At 35.6% G+C, this 23,834-nt stretch overlaps 1 protein-coding gene across 3 annotated transcripts in view; it reads right to left on the minus strand.

Moving 5' to 3' along the window:
• Nucleotides 1-23,834, minus strand: part of RNGTT (RNA guanylyltransferase and 5'-phosphatase) — a 181,622-nt gene that overhangs the window by 156,587 nt on the left and 1,201 nt on the right. For all 3 annotated transcript variants that reach the window (XM_084890442.1, XM_084890441.1, XM_084890440.1), the window contains exons 2-5: nt 17,155-17,264; nt 13,097-13,200; nt 12,920-13,008; nt 422-497 (exon numbers count right to left, since the gene is read on the minus strand). In XM_084890442.1, the coding sequence (XP_084746568.1) occupies nt 422-497; nt 12,920-13,008; nt 13,097-13,200; nt 17,155-17,264 (379 nt within the window). The remainder of the gene's footprint in view (nt 1-421; nt 498-12,919; nt 13,009-13,096; nt 13,201-17,154; nt 17,265-23,834) is intronic.

The raw sequence follows: 23,834 nt of genomic DNA on the forward strand, positions 1-23,834 counted from the left end.
TAGAATATGGGGTCCATGAGCACTCAACTAAAGTGCTATTTAGTAGAAAAACACCAATGAATGGTATTCTAAAGATTAACTGAACTAAAATGAAAACAAATTCAAATTATATTAATCATGACTTCACCAAAAATGAGCCCAGTCAGTGTGGCTCAGTTGGCTGAGCAATGCCCCATGCACCAAGAGGTTGCTGGTTCCATTCCTGGTCAGGGTACATGCCCAGGTTGCAGGCTCAACCCCTAATAGGGAGCGTGCAGGAGGCAGCCGACTGATGTTTCTTTTCAATGTTTCTAATTCTCTCTCCCTCTCCTTTCCTTTCTCTCTAAAAATATCAATAAATAACGTATTTTTTAAATCAATGAAATTTTTTTATCCATTACTAAATATGTCTCCTCCAATATATATTACAAGAAACATATACCTCCAATCCATTTTCTCCACCAAAAAGGCACATATGAGAAAACCAGTACGATTGAAGCCATGGGTACAATGAACACCTAGAAAATAAAATTAAAATCACTTCAGAGACCACATTTTACTTTAATACTTCAATCTGCAATCAAAACATTTCAATTTTTGTAAAATAACTACATTTTTAAAAACTCAGCCCTCTCTTATAATTATTACTAACTTGTCTGTTGAAGTTGCTTAGAATCTAATTTATAACACCAGCTAGAAGTTTAAGTGTTATATATAGATTTATTATAAGGTATTGATTAGTTGCAAATTATCTCTAAGATCTAAAAACTTCTCTTAACACCCAAAATTGTAAGGATTTTAAATAAGGAGGTATTTTCATCAAGCACACAACTCTAAGGGGACAGACACACACACACACACACACCTGACTGAATACAGAAAATAACTATAGATATACACTAAAAATAAAACTACTTTGAAGTTCTCTAGAAACCATATGACTATATCTTTATATTACTTTATAATCTTTCAAGAAAACTTTTAGAAGAAAACATGAGAAAAAACATGTTTTCTTTTCCTTAAGTCTTTTATCAGGACATATTTGAGATCAGTGATCTTACCTCTATGTTCTGAAAATGAGCTTCATAAATTCTAAAAATAATTAATTTTTAAATCATTTTAACTACTTTGAAAGTGTAATAACATTGATGGGTGTTACCAACATTACAACTTTATTGCCAGGGTTAACTCACTCTCCTGCAAACCTCAAAATAAAGGCATTCCTGTAATTTCTGTTTAATGGTAGGCTATCCAGACATTTAAGATTATGTCTTCCATTTTTTAAAATATATTTTTATTGATTTCAGAGAGGAAGGGAGAGGGACAGAGAGACAGAAACATCAATGGTAAGAAATAATCATTGATTGGTTGCCTCCTGCACACCCCCTACTGGGTATCAAACCTGCAACCAGGGCATGTGCCCTGACCAGGAGTCAAATTGTGACTTTCTGGTTCATAGATCGATGCTCAATCACCAAGTCACAACAACCAAGCTATGTCTTTCTTTTTTTTCTTTTCTTTTTTTTTTATATTTTATTGATTTTTTTTTTTACAGAGAGGAAGGGAGAGGAATAGAAAGTCAGAAACATCTATGAGAGAGAAATATCGATCAGCAACCTCTTGCACACCCCTACTGGGGATGTGCCCCCTACCGAGGATGTGCCCGCAACCAAGGTACATGCCCTTGACTGGAATCGAACCCAGGACCCTTGAGTCCACAGGCCAACGCTCTATCCACTGAGCCAAACCGGTTTCGGCTATGTCTTTCTTTTTAATGTTACCTTTTACAAACTACTCTCCATGTATACAAAGCATCCTGTGACTTAGTCAATGGCCCTGGTGGGTTAGCTCAGTTGGTTGGAATGTCATCCTGTACACCAAAAGATTCTTGGTTTAATTCCTGGTCAGGACCCATACAGGAGGCAATCGGTCTGTTTCTCTCATATCTATTGTCCTTTCTCTCTTCCTCTTTCTAAAAATCAATGAAAACATATCCTTGAATGAGAAATTTTTTTAAAAGTTAGTCAATACACAATGCTCAATAAACAAGGATACAAAGAAACTGAAGACAATAGGAGAAATTTGTACAAATGTAAATTTATGAATCAAATTAGCACATACAGCAAACTTTAAATGAATGAGAATGGCTAGAGCATGGAATAGGATAAGAAAGTAATCCCAAATGCAGTTGGAGACAGCAAGAGGATCAAAATCCTGAAGAAATTTTTGCATCATACTAAAGAAATAATAAGGGCAATGGGGAAATATTAAAGAATTTTTAGCATGGCAACAAAATTATCAAGTTTCAGATAATCCACTCCAATGGTAGCTCAACAGAAGATATAGAGAAAGCAACAATGAAGTAAGAAAACCAATAAGGAAGCCATCTCAATAGTTAATGTGTGAGACAAGGTCTGAGTTACAAAGGTCATAGTGATATGGACAAGGAGGAAAGGCAGACTGAAGACACATTTAAGGTAGAATCTGCATTCTGAGGGATAAATGACTGTCAATATTGAGAGAAAAGATTTTAAAGGAGTCTTTGTTTCCTGACTTGCGTGACTAATTGGGCAGTGGTACTATTTACTAGGTTAGGAAGTACAGGAGTTACATCATCCTACAGCCAAGGCAATGAATAAGTACATACAGTTGGGCATGCTGTGGTTAAGGTTCATATGGGACTAAGGAATATTTGTAAATAATGGTAAAGAGCTTCACAGAGAGGTCTGGTTAGAGCTGTACATTCAAAAATAAGCAATATATAGTCAACTATGGAAGAGGTCTATGGTGTGGATAAGATTGCTAAGAAGATGCATAAGAGAAGAAAATTAAGGATTAAATATGAGGAAAACCAACCTTTCAAGAATAAGTGTGGGGTGGGGAGGAACCATAAACAAAGACCAAAAATTAACTGTTATGGTGTCAGAAAACAAAGAAAAAAGGAAGATTCAAGACATTAGAGCTTGGTGGTTTATTTTTTTTTTTAATATATTTTATTGATTTTGTACAGAGAGGAAGGGAGAGAGATAGTCAGAAACATCGATGAGAGAGAGTCTTCGATCAGCTGCCTCTTGCACACCCCCTACTGGGGATATGCCCGCAACCAAGGTACATGCCCTTGACCGGAATCGAACCCAGGACCCTTCAGTCCCCAAGCCGACGCTCTATCCATTGAGCCAAACCGGTCTCGGCAGAGCTTGGTGGTTTAAATGTCACATAATGCTTAGAACTCAAAGTCGTGATTTAAGAGCGCAGAGGCAGGCCGAAGCCAGTTTGGCTCAGTGGTAGAGCATCGGTCTGCGGACTCAAAGATCCCAGGTTCGATTCCGGTCAAGGGCATGTACCTTGGTTGCGGGCACATCCCCGGTAGGGGGTGTGCAAGAGGCAGCTGGCCGATGTTTCTCTCTCATCGACATTTCTAGCTCTCTATATTTTCATGCACCTGGCCTCTAGTTTAATATTAGAGGCTTTAATATGTTTACAAGCTGAAAGGACCTAGTTATGTTACAGAGGTTGACAATATAGAGAACAAGGTCATAACTAAAATGAAGTTTCTGAAGGAAAAAAATAAAGAGATCAGCCCTGAATAGAAAAAACACCCTTAGAAGTAAATGGCTATAATGAAATTCTATAAATTCCATCATCCTCCACTGCTTTGTAAGAGAGGGGAATTCAAAAAAGTTACAATAACATTAGCTGTAAAAAGACTTTTATTCAATATATATCTTAACCCAACATGTAAATTTCCCTTCTGCTTTATATTTCAGACCAGTTTAAGCAGCAAACATTCTAACTTGAGGTATGTTCTCACCTAAACCACTACTGTTTTTGCACCTAACTTTTACTCAAGCAAGACTAAATATTTTTTTATGAACAGGAAATATAAGAATAATTGCCAATTAAATGATTAAGTCATGTGACTATATAATTTAAGAAAGTACAATTGCTCTTTTAATATTCTTTATTGTGAAAATACATATAAAGTTTAAGTGTTACTGACAAATCTCTACCCCCAAAAAAGGAAGATTATGCATTTAATGTAAAATAATTCCATTATTTGAGTATGCTACAAGCTTAGTCTGATATGTCTTCAATGTTAAAAAGATTTTATCCCTGGCTGGGTTGCTCAGTTGCTTGGAGCATTGTCCCATGCAACAAAAGGTTGCAGGTTCAATTTCCTAGTCAGGCATGTTGGGGAGGCAATTGGCAGATGTTTCTCTCTCACACTGATGTTTCTCTATCTCTTCCTATCTATCTCTACAAGTCAATGAAAACAAGCTCGATTGAGGATTTTAAAAAAGAATTCTTTTTTCCTCAGTTCATTATGAGAGTAGGTCCATCTAGTGGCAAGTAAAAAGCACAGTTTAAAATATAAAGATTAGCTCACTGTTAACTATTTCAAATTAACTTCTTATTCAATTTGTCTTCATTTTCTAGGTAAGCTAAGAATAATGAAATAAATGTATAGAGCATTTCCAAAATTATTAACACTAATCTACATAATAAGGGAAAACTGTGTGCATGTTTTTTTTAATCAAATCAAGAGAAGAAACAATCTCCCCAACAAAAGGAGAAAAAGAATATACGTAGTGGATATATAACTATAAATTAGAAAGAGGTAACTTATAAAGGTCTAGTGGCAATATATCTTTAAATAAAGCCTGATCTCAACATACACCATTTCCTCTCTATCTCAACAGTAAAATACTGTAAATTATTTTTTTAGGATCAAAAAACTTATCTGAGCAGTCTAAATCAGTGGTTTTCCACTGGGAGCACTTTTGTCCCATCCCCCACCCATTCAAGAACACTTGACAATATCAGGAGACATTTTTAATTGTCACAACTAGCACAGGATAAGGCCAGGGATTCTGTTAAACATCCTACAATGCACAGGAGAGACCCCCAAAATAAAGCATTATCCAGGACAAAGTGTCAATAGTTCTGAGGTTGAGACCTGATTCAAATGAGCAACAAAAATTAAAACATTAAAAAGAAACAAATAATTATTAAAATTTTGTAATGTGTCAAATTATCTTATTTGTATTTAATAAAAAGATTTTTACAAAAATAACTGCGTGCTACTCATGAAAATACATATTCAAAGCTATCATGTGCATTTATAACTAGAAACATGAAAAGTAATTACAGGCATTAATTTTGCTCTATATCTATCATGCATAGTCTACGATTTACCAAGAAATCAGGTGCTTCTCTTTTAATACAAAACAGATTTTTTTAATTTTTCCAGCTCACAAATTTCATATTCTGAAAGTAACTATTTTTATTCCTGTACCTGCAAACAAATGCACTATAGCTACATAATCTCATTTGTAATTATAATTTCAAAACAGCTATAAAAAAATAAAATTTTTGGTAAATTGTTTGGGGACAAAACTTAACCTGAACTGATTTGACATTCCTTATAGTCTATTTGTCCCACTTGGTCTGAACATTCATATGTTTAACTGCAAAAATGTTAGTTTAAAAGCTGTCTAATAATACTGTCTATAAATACTATTTTCCACTAAAAAGAACTTGGAAACCACACCTTAGGATGATTGCTTGGGGGCAATTCAAGTTGGAATCCTATTAGTCTGTAGATTGAGGCAGTCTCAGGAGGCTTTAAGTCTTTGCCTGATCCAATTAGTCAGAAGCAGCCTTTAACACTGTCCTGCACTAGAAATTGAAAGGTGTAGGAGTGAAGCCAGTTTGGCTCAGTGGATAGAGTGCCAGCCTGCAGACTGAAAGGTCCCAGGTTCGATTCTAGTCAAGGGCATGCACCTTGGTTGTAGGTACATCTCCAGTAGGGTGTGTGCAGGAGGCAGCTGATTGATGTTCTCTCTCATTGATGTTTCTAACTCTCTATTCTTCTCCCTTTCTCTCTGTAAAAAAATCAATAAAATAAAAAAAAGAAAGGTGTAGAGGATCTACCTAATACAAAGTCACAAACCCAAACAGATAACCAAAATGAGGAAACAAAGAAACACCCCCAAATGAAAGAACTAGAGAATTCTCCAGAAGAAAAGATAAATGAAGCAGAGATAAGAAATTTATCTGAAACAAGAGTTCAAAGTAATGATGTTAAAAATGCTCCACAGCCGAGACTGGTTTGGCTCAATGGATAGAGCGTCGGCTTGGGGACTGAGGGGGCCTGGGTTTGATTCCAGTCAAGGGCATGTGCCTTGGTTGCGGGCATATCCCCAGTGGGGGGTGTGAAAGAGGCAGCTGATCGATGACTCTCTCTCACTGAGGTTTCTGACTCTCTATCTCACTCCCTTCCTCTCTGTACAAAATCAATAAAATATATTAAAAAAAAAAAATGCTCAACAGTATAAAAAAAGATATAACTGAAAAAAGAACAGTCTGAGATATAAAGAATGACATAACACAAATGAAGAAAATATTGGAAGAAATACACAGCAGATTAGGGGAAGCTGAGGATCTAATCAGTAAATTAGAAGACAGAGTTGAAAATATCACTCAATTAGAGAACCAAAAAGAAAAATCAATTAAAAAACAGGCCAAAACTGGTTTGGTTCAGTGGTAGAGCATCAGTCTGCAGACTAAAAGGTCCCAGGTTCAATTCCAGTCAGGGGCATGTACATTGGTTGCAGGCACATCCCCGGTGGGGGGTGTGCAGGTGGCAGCTGGTCGATGTTTCTCTCTCATCAATGTTTCTGGCTCTCTATCTCTCTCCCTTCCTCTCTGTAAAAAATAAATAAAATATATTTAAAAAAAAAAAAACAGGAGGACAGTTTAAGGGAGCTGTGGGACAATGTGAAACATAAAAATATTAGAATAGCAGGTGTGCCAGAAGAGGCAGAAATGTGGAAAGGAATAGTAAGGTGTTTCAAGAAATAATGGCAGAAAACTTCCCTAACCTGGTAAAGGAAAAAGTCACACAAGATCAAGAGGCACAGAGAACCCCAAACAAGAAGAACCCAAACAGACCCACACCCAGACACGTCATAATTAAAATGCCAAAAATTAAAGACAAAGAGCGAATCTTAAAGGCAGCAAGAGAAAAGAAAACTGTTACCTACAAAAGAGTTCGCATAGGGCTGACACCTGATTTCTCATCAGAAACTCTACAGGCCAGAAGGGAATGGCATGAAGTACTCCAGGTAATGGAAACCAAGGATCTGAGATCAAGGTTACTATATCCAACAAGGCTATCATTCAAAATAGACAGTCAAATAAAGAGCTTCCCAGACAAAAAAAAAAAAAAAAAAAAAAAAAAAAAGACTAAAGGAGTTCATCACCACCAAGCCAACATTACAAGAAATGCTAAAGAGATTGCTGTAAGGAATTGCTGAGAAGAAGAAACAGAGAGAGAAACCTATCCATACAGAAGTAAAATGGCTATAAATAAGTACTTCTCAATAATAACCCTAAATGTAAATTGGTTAAATGCTCCAATCAAAAGGTGAAGGGTAACTGAATGGATACAAAAGCATGACCCAACTATATGCTGTCTACGAGAGACCCACCTCAAAACAAAACACACACAGGGATGGAAAAAAATGTTTCCATGCTAGTGGAAAAGAAAAAAAAAGCTGGAGAAGCAATACTCATATCCAACAAAATAGACTTTAAAATGAAGGTCATCACAAGAGACAACAAAGGTCACTACATAATACTAAAGGGACTGATCCAATAAGAGGATATAACCCTGGTAAACATTAGGTGCACATATATATATATATATATATATATATATATATATATATATATATATACTTCTAGAGGACTTGATCAGAGACATTGACTATAATACAGTCATAGTAACACCCCTCAGATTTTCCTGGACATATCTTCCAGACAAAAACTTAATAAGGAAACAAAAGCTAAAGGACACACTGGATCAGATGGATTTAATAGACATCTTAAAACATTTCACCCAACACAGAATATGCATTCTTCTCAAGTGCACATGGAGCATTCATAAAAGTATGGAGTTTTCTCAAAAAATTAAAAATGAAACTCCCATTTGTCCCAATAATCCCACTTCTAGGATTATATCCCAAGAAAGCAGAAACACCAATCAGAAAGGATATGCACCCCTATGTTCATAGCAGCACAATTTACAATAGCTAAGATTTAGAAACAGCCTAAGAGACCATCAGCAGATGGGTGGATTAGAAAACTGTGGTACATCTACACAATGTACTACTACGCTGCAGTAAAAAAGGAACTCTTGCCATTTGCAACAGCATGGATGGATGTAGAGAACATCACGCTAAGCGAAATAAGCCAATCGGAGAAAAATAAATATCACATGATCTCTCTCATTTGTGGCATATAATGAACAACATAAACTAATGAACAAAAATAGAGCCCAAGGGGGGGAAAATACTAGAATATACTAAAAGTAGTCCTGTTATTTGCAGATTTTTAATATTTCCTACTGTGATATCATATTTAATATGTGATATCATACTATGTTAGTACAGTTTTGGTAATATTATTGTACTTAAAATCCTTTTATTTTTGAAATATTAATGTTTATTGCATGTAACATTATAAGTAAGGTCATTTTTCTCAAATAATTGGTGTTTAAAGCATGTAATATCGTATTTAAAATCATTTTTTCTTGAGATATTAATGTTTATTGTATGTAACATATTTAAGATCATTTTTCTTGAAATAGTAAGGTTTATTGCATGTAACATTATTATATTTAAATTTGTTCTTTCTTGAAATAAAAAACTGAAAATAAATGAGTTTAATTTTTGCTATATCACAGATGTTCACTGTTGTTCACAACTATGCTGCAGTAAGAATGTGTGCAAGGCTAATGAAAATTCCATCACTGATACTAAAACACAATTAAAATAGTATAAAAGTAGGCCAATATTTTCAGATCATAGGAACACTTAAGTTGATTCTTTGCTACCTTTTATTTCAAAGGTGTGATCAGCAACCACCTCCTATTTTGTCTTCAGAGCATTACTATCATAAATAATTGCTAGCATAACCTGTGCTCCAACACTTGGCAGGCCCAAAGCAAAGGCTTCACTTCGATCCATATGAACAGAACCACCATCCATGACATGAACACATATATAATATATAAATATTGTAGCAGAATTCTATAATTTTTATAACCTGTAAAATTCAATAGAGAAATGTTTCCTATCAGTTCTCTGAAGATTACAACTAAGCAATTTATAGTAAGGATTCACTTCTTTTTCTAAATGTGTTAATTCTGAAATCATGAAATCTGATTCTTAAGACTTCTTAACTGCCCTCCTTTGAATTCTTCAAGTACATTCAGCATATACTGCTATAATGGTAGCTCTCAAATGAGAAAATAGTTGTTTCTAATCATTCAAATAAAGGTCTCAGTGTTATTTTAGGATGTGTACCTTCTAGTCATATACCTAAATATATGTGCATGTATGTGTACTTGTTGCACATATTCATGTGAATGTGTAATTATGTAAACATATATATCATAATGCTATGTCATATGTTGTCATATTATTGTTCTTCTGTTGAATAACAGATGCATACTGTACAACATAAATTACCTGCTTTTAAGAGATATGTAAGCTGCTTCCAATTTTATTATAAACAAAGCTGTGATGAAATTCCTTTCTCATAAATCTTTGTATTCATATCTGACTACTGCCTTAAAATAGAGTCTTAGATGTGGCCTTGATGAATCAGAGTACATAAACACTTTTAATGATCTTGAGAAACATCATCCAATTGTCCCACCAGAGAGGGTGTGCTAATAAACACTCTAATTAACAATATATGAGTGCACCCATTTTATCCAATTCTTTATAATCTTTTAGAACTTTGACAAATTGATGGGGAACGGTAACAACATATATTTTAATTTTTATTTTTTATTAACAAGTGAGAACAAAAAAATTTCACATTTCTTGACTACTTGTATTTCACCTATTAAAAATCATACTTTGTTTCCTACATTATTCTATTGAGGAATATCTCTCTTGCCTATTGGGTTATACAATTTCTTTATATGTAAAAATATTCATTTTTTTAAATCTGTGATATATATGTTGGGTCTGAGCCCCTCTGCCAGGAACTGGACCTTCTTTTTTTTTTTTTTTTAATATATTTTATTGATTTTGTACAGAGAGGAAGGGAGATAGAGAGTTAGAAACATCGATGAGAGAGAGTCATCGATCAGCTGCCTCTTGCACACCCCCTTCTGGGGATATGCCTGCAACCAAGGTACATGCCCTTGACCGGAATCGAACCCGGGACCCTTCAGTCCCCAAGCCGACGCTCTATCCATTGAGCCAAACTGGTCCCGGCAGGAACTGGACCTTCTTGAACGCTGGGTATTCGACAGAGAAGCCATAAGATGTTGTGGGTGTATGAGAGAGTCTTTATTGTAGAAGCTAGTGGCCATGTAGCCATTGCTAACAAGGAGCACCCAACATAGGAGCTAGCCTCACCAAGCAGCCACACACTGCTGGAGGGTCAGTAACATACTTTATACTACCTACACGAGAGGCTTCTTGCCAGGTAGTGAGGTCAGTCTTTTGGGTTACAGAAGGGCACACTTGTGCAGTGAATATACAGATTACTGTGGCTTTGCTCTTGCACTAGTGTATAGGCCTTGGACACCCTGATTAAGATTCCCATGCTCAGAGTGGCCTTGAATATCTGGTGTACTCTGAACACGGCCTCTATACTCCAATTGGCCTTAAACATTTGGCATACTCTGAATAGGGTCCCCATACTATGCTTCAAATGTTTTTCCCAAATTGTCAAATATCTTTTTGCTGTTTCTATTGTGTTTTATAATACAGATTTTTTTTTTCATTTTTATGTGATCAATCTGGAAATCAGTGTAACAACTACTTAAAAATTTGGACTTTGAAGTCAGAACACTCAGATGTGTGGCAAGGGCAAACTACTTAACTTCTCTAAGAATCAGTTTCCTTATCTATAAAATGGAGATACTCAGAGTTGCTATAAAGGTTCATACATTCCTTCATTCATTCATTGTTTAATACCATTTGTTGAATAATTACCCTTCCCTCTCTGACTTGAAAGAGATCTCCTCTACCACCAGGAAATAACTGTTGTTTCTATTGCTTTACCATATGCTTTACTAACTAGTAAGGAATATCCCCTCATTATTTTTGTTTTCCAAAATCTTTTTACTCATAATCTTGCCTGTTTGATTTGTCAAACTTTTTCTATGCTCAATAAATATTTGACTTAATGGAGCCAATGGATTTTACAAATACAAACTTCATAGTAATTCTTCCAAAGTCTCATTTGGTCTTTGCTTGGAATTATACTAAAATATTTAAATTTCTTCATTTCATCAAATTTTTTTTAATTGATTTTTTACAGAGAGGAAGAGAGAGAGATAGAGAGTTAGAAACATCGATGAGAGAGAATCATTGATCAGCTGCCTCTTGCACATCCCCTACTGGGGATGTGCCCACAACCAAGGTACATGCCCTTGACCGGAACTGAACCTGGGACCTTTCTGTCCGCAGGCCAACGCTCTATCCACTGAGCCAAACCAGTTTCAGCCATTTTGTCAAATCTTTTAATGTTCAAGTGTATTTTGTTCATAAAGACATCCTACATTTCTCAATAACTTTATTCCTTGTTTTATACTTCTGTTACAGACAAGAGAAGTGGTTTAGAGCGTGAACTTTCAACTTAGATTGTTTAGGATCTGATCTAACTTCTAAGGGTTGAAAACCAACAACCATTGACAAATTGAAGGCACACAAATACTGAACAAAATAATTCTTAATGTTTGCAATTCTATTGCTTCACATTATCAGCAGTGCCTGGATTAGAATAGTCATCAGTGGGGAAACAGACATTAATAAAAAAATAATCTATTTCTGTAGATTCTTTTAAATTTTGAAAATGAACTGTATGTTAATAAACAGTGACTTTATAATCATTCAATTTGTGTATAAATTTTAGGGGACACCTTATATGTCCGCTCAACTTCCTTATTATTACTAATAGTTTTTCTGTTAATTCTCTAAAAGCAGAAAATACTAGCCACTTAAAATTTTTGAAATTACAAAAAAATAAAAGGCAAACGAATTTAAAATTTTTTCCAATAGTACAAATAAGAAGTTAATTTATGGCCTTTAGATTTCAGGAGAAAAATATTCAATAAGCTGTGTTGAAGCAAATGATTGGTTACATAAAAAACATTTAAATTGGATCTTCAATTCAAACTGTATGTCAATATAAATACCAGAAAGAACAATAAATCAAGGCTCAAAATCAAACCTTAAAAATTCTAGAAGACCACTCTTAGCAGCATTATTTATAATAGGGTTTTATAATAGAAAAAAAGTGAAAATAACCCAAATGCCATTTACTTATTTATTATATTTATTGTTTTTTTGCCTGCCTTCCCCAACCCACCATCCCCACTCCTAGAATATGTTTCAGAAGAGCAGGGGCTTTTTTTCTGTTTTCTCCACTGATATGTTCCAAGAGCCTGTACCTAGCAAAGAGTAGCAGTCAATAAATATTTGCTGAAAGAAAGGCCCATAAACAGGAGAATGAATATGCTATAGTATATCCAGATGATGGGATACTACACAACAGAAAAAATGAACAGTTACACATATATATCAGCATGGTTCACTCTCAGATACTGAATGGAAAAAAAATTTCAGTAAAATACATATGGTATAAAATGCACAATTATAAAAAAAATAAATACATAGTATTTAGAGTTTCCCAATAGTACAGAAGAGGGTTGATTAGGGCTTTATCTTGAAAATTACTAAAACTACAAAAATTCAATTATTTTATAGCCTGCAAAATTTAGTCTTCTACTATAATTGGTGATTGCTTTAAAAGGAAAACATACCTTCACATCAACTCACTTGCAAAAATGAGAATTAAAACCCAACTAGAAGTAAACTATGCAACAGTGGTAAAGTCAAGTCAAACATACCTATAAGTTCAGGTGGGTTTCTTTCATTAAACCGCTCACACAGACGAATGAATGTCTCGGTATTCTCAGTTGTAGGGCACTCACCATGTCTAGCAAAATGAAAACTCTTGTTTTTAAAAGAAATTACACATTTCAGCCAAAGGTTTCAATATTAAAGAAACCTAATACATGACTTACCCTTTACACTGAAGTTTTATATATTTGATTCCTTCTTTTTCTATGTCGTTTCTGTCATAGAACCTCGAAGTATTTGTCAAATCCACCAGCAAGCCCATTTTAACCTTATTAAGGGGGAAAAGTGGGACAGGTTTACTAGTAACTGAATTTTTTCCAAAACAAGTTGACTAAATGACAATATGCCAGTTCATCTATCCACACATTGGCAAGGTTTTATGCTCACTCTGCCAATGAACTATTAGCAACATACACATCACTTATCCAAGTATTATTCAGGGCCTAGAATTTAGTAGGCAATAAATGAAATAAATTAAACCCCAAACTAATGATGGAACATGAACATAAGCAAAACACACTCCACTTCAATATCATAAAAAGTCTACCTAAAAAAGCAAGCACTGATATATAATAGTTTTCAGCATCTGCTGCTCCACCTATGATTTACTAGACAAGAGGCTAGTGCAAGGGATAGCATCTATCTGAAATACACCCCAACCCAAACAAGCCCCAGGCACCATCAGCCCAGCATTCCAAGAAACCATCACATGAGGCAGTTAAATTCTGAAGTGAGTGTATAAGGTAATAGCTGTGTACAGCTGAAAGTCCCTTGTAAATCCTTTAAATAATCAGGAAAAAAACAGAGCACGTGGCCGTATTTTTTCATCTCTTTGACAACTTAATCTCTCGGGCAGTTTTTCTTTCTGCATTAAAACAGAAATCATTACTTCCTCTGTTGAGCACTAACTGGTGTAGTTGCACTCAGCCTCGCAAGATAGTCCCACTAAGAAATGTAGACCTGAACTGAGCCAAGAAAAAAAGTGAATTATACATCTTCCAACTCATTCTGAAGCCTACAATTCTCTGGAGAAAAATAACCTGTATTTTCCAAATTGTTATTTTTCTCTCTCTTATTTTTATTTCACTTATTCAATACCTACTGCTGGATTTGCCTTACGGAAACTGAGCTACATAACGATTCCAATTCTATTGTTAAGGGGGGAAATAACAAAAACATTTCAATTTCACACATGACGAAATAGACACAATTGTGTGCTTCTAAAATATAACTAGTTGTCATGTGCTCTACTGATTTTTCCAGATTCCTTAGCTTATGTGTAGACAGATCTATCAATCAGGTGAGTTCTTTCTTAAATGAAATGTACTTTTTATGGTATTTTCTGCAATTTGCCACCACTAGGCCTACTTTTCTCCTCTTCCCACATAGCTTCTCCAGTGATCTTACTTCCTTCATAGGATGTATATTAGTATACTGCCAAATGCAAAGATTTAGACATCATATTACAGCTTCTCAGTGAGTTAGAATTAAAATCCATGATGTCTGTCTCCAGGTTCAAAATGAGAAGTGAATATAAAGTGGGCTGAGCAAAAAATAATAAATTTTCTAAATATATAGGAATACTTTAGCCAAGAAAACTGAGGAAGTGTATTGTGTGACTTAATTGTCAAGCCACATGTAGGAATGTGTGTGGATGTCTATGTGGATAATGTGTCTGTATGTGAATGTATCTGAGTATATAACATATACACATACATACATTACATATGCATATGAATTTGTCATAATAAGTAATCCCAATCCAGGAGTAAAGCTAATAGTATTCTCTCATAGTTATAAGGTTTAAATAAAGTCCTGTACCAAGCATTAGGCTGCATGCCTTATTTTATTTACTAATTTTATTTACAAATGAGGAAACTAAAACATGAATATGTTATTAACTTGCCCACAAAGCTGTAATTGGCAAACCAGAATTCAAACCCAAGCTGGCTTCTAAGCCCAAGCTCTTAGTTCACTGCCTAGGAAATAGTTAATGCTTTATACATGTTAACTATGACTTTCAGTACAATTATTAATAATAAAAATTTAAAGTTTATAAGCTAAAATAAAACATATAAACAAAGACTCAAAACTACATCAAGAAAATTAGTAAAAAGTTTTCAAAATCTTAATGGTGCTTCTTGCCCTGGCTGGTATGGCTCAGTGGTAGAGCGTCAGCCCACGCACCAAAGGGTGGTCACAATTTCAATTCCCAGTCCAGGGAAGGTACCTGGATTACATATCCTTGGGGAAGGATTAACCAAATAAATTTAAAAATAGATAAATATCTAGACAAATAGAGATAAATAAATGATAGATAGATAGATAGATAGATAGATAAAAATAAAAAAATTATGACTCTTGTATCCCATGATAAGAGCCTTGCACACAATCGACACTAATATTTACTGAATGTACTAATATACAGCATACAATAACAGACTATCAAGGATATAAAACAAGAGAGTTATAAAGATTAATGAGTTGAATTATGTCCTCTAAAAAGATATGTTCAAATCTTAACCACCTTTGTATATGACTTTATTTGGAATCTAGAGGCCCAGTACACAACAATTCGTGTACTGGGGTTGGGGGGGTCTCCTCAACCCAGCCTGAGCCCTCTCACAATCCAGGACCCCTCGGGGGATGTCCACCTGCCAATTTAGGCCTGCTCCCTGGGGAATCGAGCCTAAGCTGGTAGTCAGACATCCCTCTGGTAGTCCAGGAGCCCTCAGGAGATGTCCAACTGGCAGCTTAGCCAGTCGGACATCCTGGGCACTGCAGATGCAGGAGAGGCTCCCACCTCCACTTCTACACTTGCAGCCGTCAGCCCGGCTTACGGCTGAGTGGAGCTCCCCCTGTGAAAACACACTGACCACCAGGGGCCAGCTCCTGCATTGAGCATCTACCCCCTGGTGGTCGGTGCGCATCAAAGTAACTGGTCATTCCGGTCATTCCACCTTTAGGGTCTATTTGGGTATTACCCTTTTATTATATAGGATTATATAAGATAGGGCTTTGCAAATATAATCAAGATGAAGTCATACTGAACCAAGGTGTCCCTATAAGAGAAAAATGTGGACATAGACACATACAGGAAGAATGTCAACAATGAAGCAAAGACAACTGAAGGAGCCGCAAGCCAAGAAATGCCAACGACTGCTGGCAATCACTAGAAGCTAGGAGAAAAGCATGGAAAAGAATCTTCCTCCAAGCCTCCACAAAGAATCAACCTTGCCAAATTTGGAACTTCTAGCATCCAAAACTGTGAGAGAATAAAAGTCTGTTTTTTAAAGTAATTTTTTATTTTTCAATTGCAGTTGACACAATCAGTATTATGTCAGAATAACATAGACAATTACAATTTCATTTAGGAAAATAGTTTGGCACATTCTTTTAAATCCACCACGCACTCAACAATAATAATCTTGGGTATTTGTCCCCTAAAAATGAAAACTATGTTCACACAAACACCTGTACATTAATGCTCATGGCAGCTTTATTCACAATACCCTACAACTGGAGACAACTCAAATTGGTTAAAAGATTATTTAACTATTCAACCGGAGAATGGTTTAATAAATTCTGATACATCCATACAACTGAATAGATTTAGCAATGAAAAGGAATAAACTTTTTATCGATACATGAAACAACTTGGATGGAACATAAGAGAATTACATTTAGTGAAAAAGTCAACCCCAAAAGATCACATACTGTTTTATTCCATTCATATAAAATACTCAAAATGATCAAAATAGGGAAAACAATATGTGACTTTTGGAGTTTGACATCTTATATAATTGTAGTATAATATCAAAAGCAGGAAATTGACATTGGTACAGAACCACTGAGCAGGTTGCAGATCTTACTTAGTTTTTACCAGTTTTTATATGCATTCATTTGTGAGAATATGTGTATTGTTCTTTGCAGTTTGATCCAACGTACTGATTCATGGTGGTGGAGCAGAACTGTTCCAGACCCCCCTCCCACTCCCATCCTTGTACAGATAACAGTTCTGTATCAATGCTGACTTCCTGCTTTTGATATTGTACTACAATTATTACATAGGATGTCACCAACGGGAATAAATGGGAGAAGGGTTCATAGAACTCTGTAAAATTTTTGCAGTTTCAAATAAAGGTTTTTTTTAAAAGCCACCTGAAGAACAAGAGAAAGACAAAGTATATTAAATCAGTATAAAAAATGTTTTGTTTCTTACCTTCAAACTCTTTAGATAATTTGAGAGCATACTGGGATAGAACCGATTTTCTTCAGCAACTTGACTATCATATCTTGGTCCTAACATTGTCTTCAGAGGTAAGAATCTTCCTAAACAGCATGAAGATGAATAACAATTTTCATTTAAAAAAAAAAAAAAAAAAACAGATCCAGGTTAAAACACTCTTATTAGCAATTCTCAAAGTCACTTTCTTAAAATGTTTTAAATGAACTGTTCATGAAGCATTCTCAATGTAAACTATACTTTTAACAGATACTGCCTTGGAACTTTTAAAGACAACATAAATTCTAGAAACTGACAAAGGAATATAATAGAAAAAGAGAAATTACCAGGTTATGGAACTTATATGAAGACTCTTAAGTTCTAAACCACTACTTTAAAAAATTATTGCCTTAAAACCTTTAAAGATATGGTACTAGAAATTTAGTAAATTAAATCCGTTCTTTAAAATTCCTAATTATACATCCTTAATATAAACTTGAAACTCTATCTTATGGACCTTATCCTACATCTAAGGATAAGGATCATCCTGAGAAGCATGCTAACCAAAATCACTCTCCAAACAACTATCAATAATTATAATTTCAGCAAACTGACTGACCTTTTTGGTCTTTATTTCTGAATCACAATATAAGCATAGGAGAAGTCACTTTATATAAGCAATTTTTAAATGACCCATTTTAAACATTTTATATGTTAAAACACAATAAAATAATTAAAAATAAATATCTACCTAAAATAGTATCAGAGTGAAATCTTAACATTTGTCCAGAGGCTTTAACTTAAATTTCATAAAAAGACAACTTTAAAAAATTTTATTTTCTATAAAACTTCTCAAGGTCAACAAAGCCTTGGCCAGGTGGCTCAGTTGGTTAAAGTGTCATCCCATACCCCAAAAGGCTGTGGGTTTGATTCTGGGCCAGGGCACAGACCTAGGTTGTGGGTTCCATCCCAATCGCATGTACAGGAGGCAATGGACCAATATTTCTCTCTCACATCAATGTTTCTCCCTCTCTCTCTCTCTCTCCCTCTCTCTCTCTCTCTCTCTCTCTCAAAAAAAAAAAAAAATGAATAAGTAAAAACATATTCTCAGGCAACGATTAAAAAAAATCACCAATTTTAGCAAACCTCCACACTGCTAAATCCAATGGTCAATTATCAGTTCTCAAACAAGCCCGGCTGGAGTGGCTCAGTGGTTGAGCGTGAACCCATGAATCAGGAGATCACAGTTTGATTTCCCAGCAGGGCACCTGCCCAGGTTATAGGCTCAATCCCCATTAGGGGGTGTGCAGGAGGCAGCAGATTGATGATTCTTTCTCATCATTGATGTTTCTCTCTCTCTCTCCCTCTACCTTCCTCTCTTAAATCAATTTAAAAAAAAAAATTTTTTTAAAACGTATCTTTTTTAAAAAGACAACTCAAATGACTGGCCACTTTTTAATTTAAGAGGGAGCTCATGAATCACTCTTTCATTGGCTTCCAAGACACTACATCCTCCTGGTTTTCCTAACTCTCTGGCCTCTCCTCAGTCTCTTTTATTGGCTCCTCCTCATCTCCCTGGCCCCTCTATGTTTTGTCCAGGGCTCTGTCCTTGGACTTCTTTCTATCTACACTCACTCCCCTGGTATCTTAGCTAGTGCCATAGCTTTTAAAGCCACCAAGGTGCTAATGCCTCACAAATGTGTATCTCCAGCCCAAACCTCTCCATTAACTCTGGTGATTATCAAACTGCCTGCCTGACTTAGTCTCTACTTGATGCCTTACAGACATCTCAGTCTTTTTCTTTTTGTTTTTCCAGAGAAAGTGGATGAGAGAAGGGGGAGAGAGAGAAAGAGAAACATCGATGTGAGAGAGGCAATGATTGGCTGCCTCCCAAACACACCACAATCAGGGCCAAGGATCAAGGTGCCCTCAAATGGAATCAAACCTGAGACCCTTCAGTCCACAGGCTGACTCTAATCACTGAGGAAAACCAGCAGGGCCAGACATCTTAGTCTTGATATCCAAATATGATATCTCAGTATTCAAACACCAAAAGCTGGTCCTCTCATGGTCTTCCCTGTCACAGCAAATGGTAACCCATTTTTTAGTAGCTCAGGCCAAAACCTTTAGAGCTATCCCTGATCTTGACCCTTTTCTTTCAAGCACATCCCATATCTAATTTTAGCAAGTCCTATCACATCTTCAAAATATATCAGAATCTGACCTTCTCACCATCTCTACCATTATCTCACCTAGATTATTATATTTCACTTAGTTTATTTAACAGAGTGCCTATTATGTACCAGGCATTGTTCTAGGTACATGGACTATATTAGTGAGGGGGGGGGGGGGGGGGAGAGACACACAGATAAAACTCCCTAATAGAGTGTACATTCTACTGGGAAATATAAACAATAAATAAGTTAATAATATGGTAAGTTAGAAGATTCATGCCATTAGATTCTCTCCTCCAACTATCTATCTAGCAAACTTCTATTTATTCAAGATATCAGCTCCTCTGGGAAGCCTTCCCTGATCCCCTTTTTCCTCTCCATCTCCTCTTACCCAACCTCAAAGAATTAGGTTCATTACCTCTGGTATTCCATACTATTCTATAATAGTTATTACTACATTTATTGTAACAGAAAGGTATTTTAAAATAATGTTTTGATACTCCCATGAGACTATGAGCTCTTTAAGGTAAAGGACTATATCATAATCATCTCCCTAACCCCAAGGAGTAGCACAAAGTAGGCACTCAAAAATTTGCTATGTCCCTAACCGGTTTGGCTCAGTGGATAGAGTGACGGCCTGTGAACTGAGAGGTCCCAGGTTCGATCCCAGTCAAGGGCATGTACCTTGGTTGAGAGTACATCCCCAGTAGGAGGTGTGCAGGAGGCAGCTGATTGGTGTTTCTCTCTCATCAATGTTTCTAACTCTCTATCCCTCTTCCTTCCTCTCTGAAATAAATAAATAAATAAATAAATAAATAAATAAATTTTTAAAAATATTTGCTATGTAAAATAACTTCAAAGTTACCATCACTATCACAAGACTGTCTCATATTTATATTCCCAGTTAGTGCCTAATAATTCTTTACGTATTATAATTTTATGTTCAATGACTTTTAAGAAATAAGAAACGTTTTCTTTAAAGTGTTCAATTGAAATCTATCACTCAGAAGGAGAAAACAGAATTCTTCAGAAATAAAGTTTGGCCCTATCTACAGGAGCTCTCTCATTGGAAGTTTTATTAGAGAAGGAGACTTCACAGTGGAACAGATTATATATAATTAGCACCATCTTCTTTCTGATCCAGGAAAATTATGAACTTCTGGTACTAATAAAATGCATCCTAATGTTTACAATGAGAAAATTTAAGCAGGTACAACACATTTTCCTACATATGTAAAATATCAAAGAAATTAAGCATGAGTTAATTTTATAGTTAGAAAAAAGCAAGCATAAGTTACTTAGGAAGAAAAAAGGAAGTAGGAAATGGAAATGAACACTTAGGAAGAAAAAAGGAAGTAGGAAATGGAAATGATTCCTTCTTTTTCACTAAATCTTGCACTAATAAAGCTAGTGTTTTTTGCTCTGCTACTATAAAACACTGCTAACCCTTCATTTCCAAAATACACCATGCAACATGAACACTTTTAGAACACAGACAAAACTTAAAGGGAACTTCAGAGAAATATCAAGAATTCTATGCTTGCCGAAACTGGTTTGGCTCAGTGAATAGAGCGTTGGCCTGCGGACTGGAAGGTCCCAGGTACGATTCCGGTCAAGAGCATGTACGTTGGTTGCGGGCACATCCCCAGTAGGGGCTGTGCAAGAGGCAGCTGATTGATGTTTCTAGCTTTCTATCCCTCTCTCTTTCTCTCTATAAAAAAATAAATAAATAAATAAAACTCAATAAAATATATTTCTAAAAAAAAATTCTATGCTGCATTCACTTTATTTTCTAATAAGTATTACAAGCTGAAGCACTATTTATTAGTAAGTAAAGATCTAGTTTGGTTGTCTAGAGGCCTGGGGTTCTGTCCAGGGACTACAATCAATCAGATAGGTGAGCTTAGAGACTCGCTAAACCACAATAATTAAAAATCTAGCCAAAATATTCCAATGCTATAAAGGAAAAACTTTTTATTCTTGACCCTTCATTTCCAACAGATGGATTTAAAAAAAAAAAAAAAAAAAAAAAGCACACAATTCTGTCTCTGGGAGAGGTATAAAGGTGCCTGGAGCTCAGCACCTCACCTGCTGCTATCAACCCCCAGCAGTGCTACATTTGTCCCATTTTTAATCTAACAGTAAGTCAATGTTCTGATATTTGTCACTGCCATCCTGCAGACAATATTAAAATTCTGATTTTAAGCTATTTTTTTAATCCAAAAAGATTCACTTTGACAAGAACATCTTTATGATTTTGTTTTTCTTGAAGTGTAGCAGATAACTCTAATGAAAGGATCCAGGAAATAATCTCCAGACTAGAAAAACACCAAACATCGAAGTTCATAAGTTTCTCCATAACTTCACAGAGAAAAACCAATGAAAAAAAAAGATTAGCCAGGCCAGTGTGGCTCAGTGGTTGAGCATCAACCCGTGCATCAAGAGGTTACGGGTTCATTCCAGGTCAGGGCACATGCCTGCATTGCAGCTGACCCCCAGCAGGGGTCGTGTAAGAAACACCCCAATAGATATTGATGTTTCTCATCGATGTTTCTATCTCTTTCTCCCTCTTCCTTCCTCTCTCTAAGAAGGATTTAATGTTAAGTTAGAAATGGTAAAGGAAAAAGTCACAATGGCTAGAGAGTAAGACCTAGGAAAAAAATGTAGAGTTGTGATCAATTCATTTGAAGAAAATACAATGATTATCAAGTACACTTGTTTTCATTACAACCAACAATGCATATAAGAGTGATTAGAACATAAACAAAATTATTTCATTTTTACTGAAGAAAAACATTTCCTTACCCAAAGATTTAGTTCAAGTATCTTTCAGTTAAAGTTATGAATAAACTTTTATATCCATAGTTTTTATGGCTTTATTGACTAAAGATTTTATATGGAATGTGAAAAAAGCTAACATATTAGAAGAATCAGAAAATTAAATTAGCCTAGCCGGTATGGCTCAGTGGTTGAGCATTGATCTATGAACCAGGAGGTCATGGTTTGATTCCCCAGCAGGGCACATGCCCAGGTTGCAGGCTCAAACCCCAGTGTGGGAAGTGTAGGAGGCAATCGATCAATAATTCTCTCTCATCATCAATGTTTCTATCTCTCCCTCTCCCTTCTTCTCTGAAATCAAGAAAAATATATTAAAAAACAAAATCTAACTTAAAAATAACTTACAGAATCTTCTCTTCCAACAATTTTATATAACTAAACAAACATAGTATAAATATGTACTCAGATGCCACTAAAAAATCCTTTATATTTTGTTTCAAAACACCCTTCTAGAAAAAACACACATCTAATAAAGGACTTGCATTTACAAAATACAAGAACTCTAACAACTCATCAATAAGATAACGCAATTTTAAAATCAGCAAAAGATTTGGACACTTCACAAAAGAAGATGCATGAAACAGCACATGAAAAGATGCTCAACATCAAACCACAATAAGAAAATAAAGTGGGTAAAATTTAAAAGCCTGATCACACCAAGTGTTGGAGAGGATGTGGAGCAAGTAGAACAATCATATACATATTGATGGTGGAAATGTAAAATGTTCAGATTTTGGGGAAGAGTTTGCAGTTTTTTTAAAAGGTTAAATGTATACCCACCAGCCGAAACCGGTTTGGCTCAGTGGATAGAGCGTCGGCCTGCGGACTGAAAGGTCCCAGGTTCGATTACGGTCAAGGGCATGTACCTTGGTTGCGGGCACATCCCCAGTAGGGGTGTGCAAGAGGCAGCTGATCGGTGATTCTCTCTCATCGATATTTCTAACTCTCTATCCCTCTCTCTTCCTCTCTGTAAAAAATCAATAAAATATATTTTTTTAAATGTACACCCACCATATGACCCATTTCTATTCTAAATTTACACAAACGAAATGAAAGAATATGTTCATACAAAGCATTGTAAATGAATGTTCCTTAGCAAGTGAATCTGTAATAGCCAAAAACTGGAAACAACCCAAATGACCAGAAACAAGTGAATGAAATAAACAAATTGTGGTGTATCCATAACAATGGACTACTACTCAGCAATAAATGGGGATGAACTATAGCTACATACCAGAACGTGAAAAAAATATCAAAATAATAATCCCGAGTGAAAGAGGCCAGATACTCCACCAATAAAAAGTACATACCAAACGATTCCACGTATTTAAAAAATATATAGAAAATACAAATTACTCTATAATAGCAGAAAGCAGGTCAGTGGTTGCTTGAAGAGGGAGAGATTAAAAAAGGCCAGGAGGGCCCTAACTGGTTTGACTCGGTGGATAGAGCATCAGCCTGCGGACTTAAGGGTCCCAGGTTCGATTCTGGTCAAGGGCATGATCTAAGTTTCTAGCTCTCTATCCCTCTCTGTGAAAAATCAATAAAATATTTTAAAAAAAAAAAAAAAAAAAGGGGGGGGGGGGCAGGAGGACCCCTTGCCTGCTTGGCTCAGTGGATGGGTCCGGGTTCTATTCCAGTCATCAATAGTCTCTCTCTCTCTGT

The sequence above is a fragment of the Pipistrellus hanaki genome (genome assembly GCF_964339955.1).
Source record: "Pipistrellus hanaki genome assembly, chromosome: 7".
NCBI classification, from domain to species: Eukaryota; Metazoa; Chordata; class Mammalia; order Chiroptera; family Vespertilionidae; genus Pipistrellus; species Pipistrellus hanaki.